Source organism: Canis aureus, chromosome 25, assembly GCF_053574225.1.
Source record: "Canis aureus isolate CA01 chromosome 25, VMU_Caureus_v.1.0, whole genome shotgun sequence".
In the NCBI taxonomy this organism is placed as follows: Eukaryota; Metazoa; Chordata; class Mammalia; order Carnivora; family Canidae; genus Canis; species Canis aureus.
In genome coordinates this window covers 35,686,842-35,699,956 of record NC_135635.1, presented here as the reverse complement: position 1 = coordinate 35,699,956, position 13,115 = coordinate 35,686,842, and the positions used below count along the sequence as shown (strand labels likewise).

Here is a 13,115-nt window from a genome sequence, read left to right as displayed (position 1 = left end):
GATGACTCTTGACCTGGGGGTGGTCAGTGTGAGCCCACCCATGGGGTAGAAACTAGATAGATAAATAAACAAAAAAAACTTAGAAGAAAGTGAAGTGGAAATTCAGAATTATGTCTTGGAAAGCTGTGGGTATTATACAGAAGAGAAGGAAGTTTAGTGAACCATAAATATCTTGGATTCCTTTATTTTTTTTATTTGTCTTGTAGTGATGACTACATCACACGTTTGGATGATTCTGAGCTTCAGTCTCCTTATCCATCAAATGAGGAACATTTCACTGAACTGTTGTGGTTTTTACAAGGCCTACCTGAGCTAGCAAAGCCTTGCATATAGTAGCAGCTTAAAAATGCTAGTATTCTTTTCCTTATGGTTTTCCAACTTATCTTCTATCCATTTTTAAGTAAATCAGGAATCCATCATAACCAGAATAAGAGAGGGCTAAGATGATTATAAACCTTGAAATGGACCCTCTGAGTCCCACTAATCTTTCTATGCTGGACCTTGCATAGGTTTTAGGTTTCTTATTTGCAAAATGAGAAAAATAGTAGGGCATACTTATAATATTTTGATAGGGATTGAATGAGATAAGCTTATAAAGTCCTTCACACAGTGCATGGCACAGGTAAGACTAAAAAAATGTTGCCATTTAAAACAGCAAAGGAAATGAAAAGGTAGAAATAGATATTTCTATTAAGCTTTTAAGATAGCCATAGGAATTCACGTAAAGAGGGATCTCTGTGTGGCGCAGCGGTTTAGCGCCTGTCTTTGGCTCAGGGCGTGATCCTGGAGACCCGGGATCGAATCCCACGTCGGGCTCCCGGTGCATGGAGCCTGCTTCTCCCTCTGCCTGTGTCTCTGCCTCTCTTTCTCTCTCTCTCTGTGTGACTATCATAAATAAATAAAAATTTAAAAAAGAATTTATAAAAAAAAAAAAAGGAATTCATGTAAAGGGCCACATCAATATAAGAATACAGAATTTAAGGAAAGATGGTAGGGAAACCACAGTGTGGAATGGGTCCATGATTCTAAAAACGGTTCTTCAGTTACCTACTGGGCCTACTTTCTATTACTTGAAACATACCAACATGTTCACTTGGTCGCTGATCTCTAAAGCTCTCCAGTCACTCCTGCAGCTGCCCCTGTGACCTACCACCAGCTGCCCACCTCACTTTACACACTTGTTGATGCTAACAATCCTGTTTCCTAACTTCTGCCCTTATCTTTTTTAAAAGATAGAAACAGAAAGAGAGTTGCCTGTGTAGGACCAGGGCAGACCACCCAAAGAGAAAAATCTTTGGCATGAACATGATCTTTGAGTTACAAAGGATTCAAGACTCCACAGATTCAGGAAAAGCTCTTTACCTTCCCCTCAACTGGCTAAGAAAAATCGAGATGAGGACTTGCTCCAGCAGGAGAGCTATCACCTGAGTTAGATCAGTACATACCTAGCTATGGTAGACAGAGAGGAACCCCAGAAGCCTGCTTGATCAAAGTCCTGTATGTCCTATTGTTTCTGAGTGGCTCAAACATTTGTTTGCCAAACACTTAGTCTTTTTCATCTTCCTGTAAATTGAACTCTTTCCCTTTGGAGTCCCAGACCCCTACACCCTTCTTAGTTCAGAATGCCATGTATACCTTATTTTGCCTGTCTTTGGAACTCTCCTGTCTGTGTAGATTCCCCATATGTAGAAAATAAAATTTTATTTTCTCCTGCTAATCTGTCTCATGTGGAAAGACTTTACCTCAGTTCTGTTCATAATCTGTATTTTCTAACAGATTTAATCTTTACAGCATATCTTATACCAGGCAAAGACTCTGTATGCAAAGCATCCGGTGATGAGAACAGAAATTACCCCCAGCCCTAGAAATGCTAGAAAGACCCTGCATGATTGACCCCCAGACAATGATTGAACTGACCTTTACTGCCTACACACATGACCTCTGACCTTTGCCCCACATTTGCCTCCTATGAACCAAGAAATTGTATCAGCACCTGGAGACAGTCTCTGAGATATTGGCCTGTGTCTTCCCAGGGTTGGCCTCACTGCAATCAATTCCTTTCTTATTTCATGAGCACTTGTTTCTATGCCTTTGGATTTTGTCAGGGCAAGTGTCCTAACCTGATCTGTTTTGGAGTCCCTTCAGCCATGTGCTCTTGCACACTGGGGCCTGAGTTACAACATACATTTTATTCTTAGTTCAGCCAAAAGGATACTGAAGGGCAGAAGAAATTCTTCCCTGCACAACTGCAATGTCACTTCCTGTAGGAGATCTGATTCTTCTCTGCCAAAACCAGCCCTACCCTCAATATATCTTTATTGCTTTGCCTCACATCTTCGTTTCAGTTGTCTTCATGACTTTTTAACAACTCCACTCCCCACTCACCCATCCCCACCCCACACATAATCTGTTAGGGGCTCAGTAGATGAGAGGTAATCCCCTCTTTCATACATCTGGTAACACCAAAGCAAGAATTCCTCTGTTCTAAGTAACATCATGTGACTATCCTCCTCCTCCTCATCAGTCACACTCTTTACTGTACTGGTAGGTCTGGATAAGCACTGTGTATTTGCCATCTCTCTTAAGTCTCACAGAAACACTGTAAGCTAATTTCTCCTATTTCTCTTTTATAGACAAAAAGAATGAATCTTAGTGAGATGAAACTTTTGCCCAGATTATACAACTAATAAGAGAGGAAGACAGATTTTGAAATCACATGTGTTCAGGGCACAAATGTAGCCCCTCTATTGTACTCCTTAGAAACAAAGGACCCTCCTTGCTTGGTGTATTCTTCCAATTAGTCATTTTCCTAGTGCAAGCCTAATAGTTTGGAATTTTGTTGTTTGGATTTTTTTGTATTTTGTTCTTTTTTTGTAATTTTCCACAGACCACTGATAAAATAGCCATTTTAATCCTTGGAAATTTTGTTCAGACTCCTAGCATGTGACACTGGCATTTCTTCAGCAAGCATTTCATTCACCTCTTTAGCTTTTTTTTTTTTTGACATGAAAAATATTTTTAATTGGGATTGTTATGTTGACATTTGTTTTTCATTCCACATCATCAGCTCTTCAGGTTTTAATGGTCAACTTCCAAAGGACAATAAGTGGAGAAACCAAGTCCTAAGTTCACTGATATCATTGGACTTGACCTTTTATGTTTGTGCAAGAAAAATGAAAGGTCATGTTTAATTTAATTTAATTTAATTCTATTTAATTTTTTAACTCTGCCCGTCCCTTCCATGGAAGTTAGTTTGTTTTAACTTCCCTTCGAATGTGCTCTGGAAAAGGCCATCCTCCACCAAATGGTTTCCTGGACCCTCTCTACAATGTCCAACTCTTGACTTGCAACATTTTTGCTAAGGGAATTTCGTGTCATAAATTTTCTCCAATCATTAATTCTCTATGAACTAAATTAATTCTTAAAGTAGATATAGTATGAAAAGATGGAATCTCCTTTGTCGACTCTTGACTTGGCGCTACTTACTCATTCCTTGGCTCTATTGGCAAATCAAAATGTTCTCCTAAATCCTCCCCTCAAAAGTAGTTCCTGTGTCATCAAGCAATTGCATTTGCATTTTCTTAACCTTTCATTATTTGTCAAACTCGTCACAGTTAAGGAAGGCAGTGGAAGACCTGATACCATTTGACCATTCAGCAATAGGAAAACAATGAGATTAGTGATAAATCCTATAGAGGAAATGTTCTGCTTGAAGCAACCCAATGAAAGACTAGAGGTTCTTCCTATGTAACAGCAATACTCTTATTGTTCTTTAGGAGCTATATAAGTGAGAAACTCCGGATTTCTCCACAAGAAGAAGACTACACCTATAATTTAAAGGTAAGTAGCTCTTCTCCTTTTCTCATCCTCTACTTCTTCTTCTTTACCTTTTCTTCTTCTTGCATTCTTCTGCTGCTGCTTTTTCTTCTCCTTCTGCTTCTGCTTCTTCACGATTCTTTTGGAATTGAGCACAGCCCAGTAAAAGGTAAAAGACCAAGCTTGGTAAGTTTGATATGATATAAGGTAAGTAAATATGGATGAGCAGACATTTTAGTGACTACTCTGTCTCTCAGTCATTACCTTTGCTCTCTTTATCGGTGAGCAATGATAGAACAAGTAGCAGCATTAGACCAATATATCATCTCAATTCAAAAGAGGTATGATGAGGAATATTTTCCCCAGCAGATAATTTGTTTAACCATGATTTCACTTCATCTACGTTCTTTAAATCTGTTGATCCTTCTCTCAATTTTTTGAAAATCACTTATTCTAACCGGTAGAACAGTTTGTTTATTTATTTATTTATTTATTTATTTACTTGCTTATTTACTTATTCATGAGAGAGAAAGAGAGGCAGAGACATAGGCAGAGGGAGAAGCAGGCTCCTCTCAGGGAGCTCAATGTGGGACTCAATCCCTGGACCTCAAGATCACACCGGAGCCAGAGGCAGACCCTCAACCGCTAAGCCATCCAGGAGTCCCACAGATTAACATTTCTAAACTTACTCTTACCTCCGCCTAAGAATTTTGCCCACTTATGTTAGTTATATGCTCTTGAAATTTTAGGGAGCAATTTGTTTTATTTTGGATAGTATTTCTCAAAGGTCATTGTACTAATCAATCAAAACACAAGGGTTCATGTTGATACCCTCATCAAATTGATCAATAAAAATAAATTTTTGCAAATATACTTAATATATTTGTTGAAATTGTTGTTTGAAATATAATTTTAGAAATTCAGCCTTCATCAAACTATGAGCTTTAAATTAAAGATATATTCCTATAGAAGATACAAAGGAAATGTGGTATGTGGCTTATTTCTGGAACAGACTATCTTCATTTAGAGTAAGACTTAATATATTTAGTAGAGTAGTGTATAAAGAAGTGCTAAGTTCAACATTTTACTGCTAGATTATCTGATAGAAATAAGTGACACATATGATATGGCATTGGGGTCCTAAGGCCAAGGTAAGTTGTTAGAATAAAATAAGAAGAGATTAAGAAGGGCAAGGAGAAAGGACCGAAAATGGAGTCTATGTGATTGAATGACTCTCCTATAGCTAGGCTTGCAGTAATTATACCGTGTGTGCTACAGAATGAGTATGAAAAAAGAAGTGATTGGAACAGATTGATAATACCTATTGCAGTATCTTATCTGAACCTCTTTATCCTTATGAATTCCACTATTTTAAAATGTGGTATTTCTTTTTAACATAGAACCTCTATCACATTAAAAGTTAATTTACTCTACAAGTTAACCTCAGATGTTATTACAAAGTAGCCAACTGAAATTTCCAATTATAGGTGTAGATCTCATCACCCATTATTTTATTCTTATACTTTACCTCCTATTCTTTTTTGTCCATTGCATTGTCTATTTTGCCTTATTTTTTGTTTTCATGTTATATATTTTTAAAAAGAAACTTCAAATAAGAAGTCATGTTAAGAACAAACTAGTAAGACCATGAGAACTCTTGCAATTGATAACTGAACATCCATACATCATGTATAAAGCAGATAGTACAGAAGTGATTCAAACAATGACCATAGCGTGGCATCCTAGCATCATGCAAGATGCAGGAGAATCACACCTAGGTGGTAGTGGATGCTGGGAGGGATATGAAGTTCAGGTAGAAGTAATTGCACACTTGTTTGATGGTGGATAAGTGTTTCATTTTTTTCCATGTTCAGACCTCTTTTTCATTTTATTCTTTCATATCTGCCAACTTTTGCCAGTGGTCTGTAGAAGAAGGACTCCCCATTTCCTCTGAGGCACTATACCATTCAGCCTATCATTTATGTGCAACTTCTTGATGTTTCAGAAGCCTCAAGAGGGAAGGAAGAGCTATAGGAGTGAGCAGAGCAGGAAGCTTGTATATCCTTTAGACCAACAATACATTTGTAAGGAATCCACAAGACAGACGAGTGTGGGCTACAAGACATCAGTGGTGAAGAAGCAAATAGGAAGATAAAGACTAGTTGAACACGGTTTGCTTAAACAGACTGCTCAGTCTCAAATTCCCTGTCTTTGGTGATAAGAATGTCTTCCTAAAAAAAAAAAAAAAACAAAAGAATGTCTTCCTTCCTTCCAGTACAGGGAGCGTATCTTTCACATCTTACAAAAGCAAACTGAATTTTCAGAAAGAGTAACGGCTGAATTTATGTGGACGGAGGGAATATTTTTATCCCCAACTGGCTCATAATTAGCCAGGTACTTTGCTAAGAGTGATCAGAAAAGTCTTGTTACTTCTTCAATTTATGGCCAAAGAAAGAATTTTTGCCCCTGATAAAATTTTATGGAGTATGCTGGACACAAAGGATTGTACTCCTTTGAGTCCCCACCTTTTTAACAAACTCAGTGTCTGAGCACAGCTAGTGATAAATTAATTTACATTGTCCAGGAGTGTGTCTGAGTTTCCTGCAACATCAGGAGAGGGAGAGACAGACATCATGATTCCTACCAAGATGCTACTGCTCTTGCTGTCAATGGCTTTGCTGGCCTTGGGCTCTGCTCAGGGCATCGATGAAGGTAAGTTGGGGAGATAGAAGATCATGCAAGCACACGGGTAACATTCTTGGAGAAGATTAAGGTTGAATTGACCTTTCTAACAATTCAAGTGCTTGATATTCCAAGAATAGGTTCATCAAAGTGGAGAAAACATTAGTTTCTATTTTCCACTGATTGCAAGTATCTCTCTGAAGTCCTAGGCCTAAGTGTCAAGTCAATATCTTCATGTTGTGACCTTTGCTGTTTTTGGAAGTTTGGACTTCCACTTATTCACTCTTTGTGTGAAAAAAAATAATCTAAATTGATTGAATGTTCTAAAATTCACCTAGATAGATCAATTCCTTTATTTTTGAACATTGGCCATATACAAATATTAAAAATTTGTGTTAAATTTTCTTTATCCCTCATAATATTGATAGTTAGTAGGTCCTATTCATTTTCTCCATTGTATGATTTTTTTGAATACTTCTATGTCTGCTTAGGGAACCATGTGGCAGGCATGCATTTATAGGAAATCTCAAAAGTCCTAGAAATGGGTACTTTCAGGCAATGCTGGGAGAATGTGTACACAATAAAAGAGAAAGTTTAATTCTTTATGGATCATGGCTCTTTTAATCAGAAAAGATGGATAGCATATCTTAGGGGTACCAAATATTCAGATATAAAGTCAAAATCCAGATAAGTATTTCAATGGCTGCCAACAACCAGATATTGGCCTCTTCTAAAACAAAGAATGACAAATTGAAAAAAAATGATATTCTCTAATTAAATGTATTGTCATTGTATAGAGACAGTCTAATTCAAAAACTTGGAATCTAAAGACATGAAATGCTCATGGATTATTTGAGTTTAAATCTGTTGCCATCTGCTGAGACAAAGTTGCTGCTCAAAATTCTAAAAAGGTAGTTGCTGACTTTTCTGAAAGGCATAGACACTTTACAAAGGATCTATAAGTGGTTATTTTTATAACCTTATTTTGAGTTTATCTCTCTCTGTTTTGTGGTAGTTTGGATATTAGGTGGGAAATAACAGTAAAATTCTGAGAAGAGAGTTGTTTTCCTTTTTAAATAGTCTGTACGGGGAATTTAATTTATGCCTTATCTTGTATGTATTTTATGTCATTCATTATTCACTGCAACATTTTGAAGTACATATTTTTATTCACAGTTGACACTTGAACCCTAGCTTTGGAGTCTAAATATTCTGCAGAACATTCATGATTAGAGAGTGAGAAAGCTGAGTTATAGACTCAACCTTGTCAGCTTTCAAGCCCATGATTTCTGTATCTAATCCTGTGAACTCTGTTTTAGCTTTTACTCCATCAGAAATGACTGAATTGTCTGCAGTATGCCAACTATTTTCAAGTTAATATCCCTATTAAACACATATATTTCTTTGCCCCCCATCTCTTCTTGTTCCCATATTGGTTTGCTTCTTAACCTCCATCCCGAACTCACCTACTTCCAATGGCAGCATTACACTCAATAAACTGCAGTGCTATGTTCCTCTGAGTATTGCATAAAGATTTCTCAAACTCTTGAGTAACTTAACTAGTAAAATAGAGCTTAAGAGAATTCTAAAGGGAAGATGCTCAGAATATACCACCAAAATTTTGTCATTAAGGCTAACATGAGTTTATTCTACCTTTGGTAAGGGAGAGAGTCTCTGGGGAAAAAAGGTAAGTTGGGATCTTTACAGATAAGGTTTTAGGGTCTACTTTAAGGAGAGCTTTTTTCGGGATGAGTAAGGTCCATGATTTAAGAGTTTAGGGGCCAAATGAGCTGAGGTGATGGCAAGAGTCTTGGAGAAGAAACAGTTGATACCATTAACAAGCTGAACAGATTAATGTTTGTTTAAATGATTTTGAGGCAATTCTGAAGTAAATGATAAGTATCGGAATCATTTCTCTTTCTGGGCAAGAATTTTCTGGAATAATGAAATCATGTTAGTGTAGCCAGGAAGCTACATGTTGTAGTCAGTTTCCCTTCTCAAATTTTCTCTGTTGCAAGAGGTCACATAACCTCAGCGACATCTTACAAGGATTGCAGCTCTTCATTATGCATCCTGTGTAATGGGTAAAACTTAGATGACTCTGTCATTTCTGTTTCAGAACCAATGATCTGTACTAGTTTTCTAGTTTGGGAAATGTTGTTCCATTGTATCCAAACATTATTATTTTGGGTTCTCTTAGGCATTTTCTTAACTCCTTCCATCTCAAGTTACTTGTCTTTCTAAAATGTAGAGGTGGAGTTTTATCAAAGTATATTAAAACTTATTGATTTCTTTTTTTTTTAACCCAAGTTCTAAAAGACCCAGATAAAAATCTTGTTGAAGGACACAATCCTTTCTGTTTCTCTTTAGAACATATCATATGTTATATTTATGCTTAGTGTTTTGTCTCTTGAGAGTGCTCAAAACTGAATCTAGGAAAGGAATAACAAGCCTTTAGGTTCCAGGGGCTTCAGTCATATTGTAAGATAGGGCTTCATCCTTCCTTTTCTCTTGGGAATCTCTTGTGTCAAAAACCTAAACAGTACCTGAAAGTCAGCAGAACACGACACCCCCAATCACCTGTACGAGTTTTTTTCTACACCCTTCTACAAACAATGACTAATGATTGAATAACACAAATGCCTTATTTTTGTAGGGAAATTATCTGTACTAACATTTAACTAATTTGAATCAGAAAGATACTGTGTAATTTCACCCAAGTGCTGTAGCTGTTTAATTAGTAACCTTACCCTTCCACCTTATTCATTTACAACACTAATGCTTAATGCCTTGTTATTGAAGCCTTGATACCTGTTTATCTAGGTTTTCTTACATTAGGTGAATTTTGAAGCCACTATTAATGGTACACACTTCAAATGAAAAAAAAATGAAGTCAGTTTAAATGATGTGGTAAAAATGTGTGTAAATGGAGGATAAAAAAAGACTAGAGTACATGGGTAGGTAATGAATTTTAAGTCATGCCCTCAAAGAAGTGGCAAAATTGAGTATATATCAAAGAAGCATTTTGTGCTTAATGAAAACCTTTGGAAGTTTAATGATTTTCCCCAGTTCCTAGTTTGTCAATGACCCTTCAGTTCAGATTATGAGATCATTTCATATGTCACTGTTTGTTCTTTCTTTGTGGAAACCCCTCAAGAGGAAGATGAGACACTCCAATTAGTAGGTGAGTTATTTTTTACTCAATCAGCTTATTTAGAATTTTCTAGATGGATTCTAGGAACTCCGGGTAAATAAAAATAATCCAAAAGGCCTATGAATTTTTTTTACTTTGAACAATCATGCTTTACCTTGAATAATTCCTTTTTCAACCATCATACTCTATAGTTTTATCTTAATAGTTCAACATTACAAAAAGACCAAACAAGGGGGAAAAATCGTTTGTAGAGGGTAAAGATTTGCATTCATTTTAAGAGTTCTCTCAGCTCTAGACAGTGTGGTCATTGCTTTCCTTCTGAACATGCCTATTTGAGGATTCCTCAAAGAAATGCTTTCATTATCCACATGCTCTATCCCATCACTGAGTCAATAAAATGGAATACTTGATAATAACCATGACAGGATCCTGTACTTGGTATAAAGGCTGCAGAGTAAATGAAATATTGTTCCTATCATTAAGGAACACAGAATCCAATGGAAGATTATCTTGCACATAACAAGGATCACAGTCAAAACTGGGGCAAAAGAAGGTATTTCAGGGCTCAGAACAGGGAGAAAAGAGGAGAGGCATACTGGATATGCCAGGTGGTCTGGACTGTGGAGTGGGGAGGCCCAGGGGAAAGCAGAGTGAAATCCAAGGCTAAATCTCTCCATATTATTGTCAATAATCTAGGAACACTGAATAATCAGTCAGGTTGAAGTGAATCTAAGAAGATAGAGCTGGCGATGTGGGTTAGTTTCATCGTGTGAAGGGTGTTAACAAATGGCAAAGTCAATTTGATATTTAATCTATGGGCAACAGAGAGATCTTTGAAAACCAAAGTGATGCATCAATTTCTTTGCTAATGTGACAACAATAAGGAGTAAGTGGCCTGAGAGCACAGGCTATGTCTTTTCAGCTTGGAATCTTAGCATCTGCAAAAGGTGCAATTATACTTCTTGGGCATTCAATAAAGTCTATATTAATCCTGAGGAGAGCGATGATAAGAGAGATAGCTAGGAGAAAATGAAGAAATGAATGAAAAAAGATGCCACAGACAGTGAGGGATTACTCATAAAAAATACTTAAAATTGTGGAAGGGGCTCACTGGCTCAGTTGGTAGATCAAGTGATTTTTGAACTTAGGGTTGTGAGCTTGAGAGACCTGCATGAGGTGTTAGAGGTTTCTAAAGAGAGAGAGAGAGAGAGAGAGAGAGAGATGCAGAGGTTTTATACTCCATTATAGGTACCAGAAATGTGCAAAAGGAAACACTAAAGGGTAGGCTTTATTTATACTTTTTTTGCCACAGACTTCACAATTTTTAGAAGGTGACAGATGATAGGGCAGGGAGGATATTCCAGGATTGTTGGACCATTGCTAACCCAAGTGCATGCACTGTCACAAAGCCAGGATCTTATTGCCTCTTCTCTTCTGAGATCTAGTCCCTGGTCACTACCTAGTACCACAGACACCAGTTATATCTTATTTAATTCTTTTTTTTAAATTTTCTTTTTTAATATTTTATTTATTCATGAGAGACACACAGAGAGAGAGGGCAGGGCAGGCAGGCAGAGAGGCAGAGACACAGGCAGAGGGAGAAGCAGGCTCCATGCAAGGAGCCTGACATGGGACTCAAACCCGGGTCTCCAGGATCAGGCCCTGGGCTGAAGGCAGTGCTAAACTGCTGAGTCACCTGGGGTCTCCTTATATCTTATTTCTAATTCCATTTTGGCTTTGTACTTCTGTGCATGTCTCCTTGTAGTTTGTAGCTAAACTTTCTTTTCACTTGTTCCTTTCTGAATTTGTGTTCTCTTCCCTAAATAGATGATGAATTGTTGAAAGAAAACCCAGAGGAATCACAAGTGAAACCTGAAGAAGGATATGGAGCGGAGTACAGCAAACCTGGCAAAGATGGTCCAGGTGGCGCTCAGGGACCAGCAGGCCAACAAGTTCAAGGTAGTCAACAGCATCCAGGAGCCCAAGGCGGTCCAAGAGGCCCACAGCATCCAGCAGGCCAACAAGGCCCAGGTGGCCAGCAGCGTCCAGGACTCCAAGGTGGTCCAAGTGGTCCACAGCATCCAGCAGGCCAACAAGGTCCAGATGGCCAACAGCGTCCAGGAGCCCAAGGTGGTCCAAGTGGTCCACAGCATGCACCAGGCCAACAGGGACCAGGTGGCCAACAGCATCCAGGATCCCAAGGTGGTCCAAGTGGCCCACAGGGTCCAGCAGGCCAACAGGGGCCAAATGACAAACAGCATCCAGGAGTCCAAGGTGGTCCAGGTGGCCCACAGCATCCAGCAGGCCAACAAGGTCCAGATGGGCAACAGCGTCCAGGAGCCCAAGGTGGTCCAAGTGGCCCACAGCATCCAGCAGGCCAACAGGGGCCAGGTGGCCAACATCGTCCAGGATCCCAAGGTGGTCCAAGTGGCCCACAGGGTCCAGCAGGCCAACAAGGTCCAGATGGCCAACAGCATCCAGGATCCCAAGGTGGTCCAAGTGGCCCACAGGGTCCAGCAGGCCAACAGGGCCCAGGTGGCCAACAGCGTCCAGGATCCCAAGGTGGTCCAAGTGGCCCACAGGGTCCAGGAGGCCAACAGGGTGCAGGTGGCCAGCATGGTGGACAGTGACAAGAAAAACCAAGTAAAGAGGACCTCCTGTGATTTTCTAGGTATTAATTCCATTCTTATTCAATAATCTTCTGAATTTCTTTTGATATTTCCTAATTCTCTTTTCTTGTTTCTCTTTTGTCTTAGTTAAATTTTCACTTCAATCTCTCTTAAAATTGTTGTTCATGCTATGACTCTCCTTGCCCTAAGCTAACCCTTAAAATCTCTCCTCCTTTTACAATCAAGTGTTCTTTCCTTCAAACAATTTGTTTTATTTTCATGCTCATTCTTATATTCGCCTATAACTTTCCCATTTCTAGCTTCCCTGTTGTCCTCTTCTTCTCTCCTCTCTTCTCTTCCCTTTACTCTCTCCTGGCCTGTTCCTCTGACATCCTACTTCTCTCCCTTAACATGATGCTTGTAATGTCCTCTAGTACCCACTAGGAGAAACACTGACATGGATCAATTTCAGGCCTAACAAATATTTCTGTCTAAAATTCTTCTCTTTGTTTTAGAAATTGAGAGCTCAACTGGTGACCATGGACTTTTCAGTCGTGTCATCATGGCCTTTCCTTTCTCTGACTTCAATTCATCAATAAAGTCATCAGCATTAAAGTCCTGGCTCTTGTTTTCCTTCTAAGTCACGGTTCTTGGTTAGAGGACAAGAAGGGCAGGTTGGAAGATACAGCCCTGAAAGACTCCTAATGTTGTGTATTGTGCAGATTTATCTAGCTCTGATTTTAATAATTTTGTGGGGACTTCACTCCCACCAATATTACAAAGCAGAAACATTTTATCCTTGAGACCAGTAAGGGAGTTTGTCATGTTCAGATGAGCAATGTACACATCCTTTT

At 38.7% G+C, this 13,115-nt stretch overlaps 1 protein-coding gene across 1 annotated transcript in view; it reads left to right on the top strand.

The window, feature by feature from the left end:
• Positions 1-12,901, top strand: part of LOC144297507 (uncharacterized) — a 68,222-nt gene extending 55,321 nt beyond the window's left edge. The window contains exons 3-7 of the mRNA XM_077871788.1: positions 3,777-3,840; positions 6,401-6,528; positions 9,656-9,682; positions 11,480-12,323; positions 12,777-12,901. Coding sequence (XP_077727914.1) covers positions 11,537-12,323; positions 12,777-12,901 — 912 coding nt within the window. The 5' untranslated portion in view covers positions 3,777-3,840; positions 6,401-6,528; positions 9,656-9,682; positions 11,480-11,536. The remainder of the gene's footprint in view (positions 1-3,776; positions 3,841-6,400; positions 6,529-9,655; positions 9,683-11,479; positions 12,324-12,776) is intronic.
• Positions 12,902-13,115: the final 214 nt, after the last annotated feature.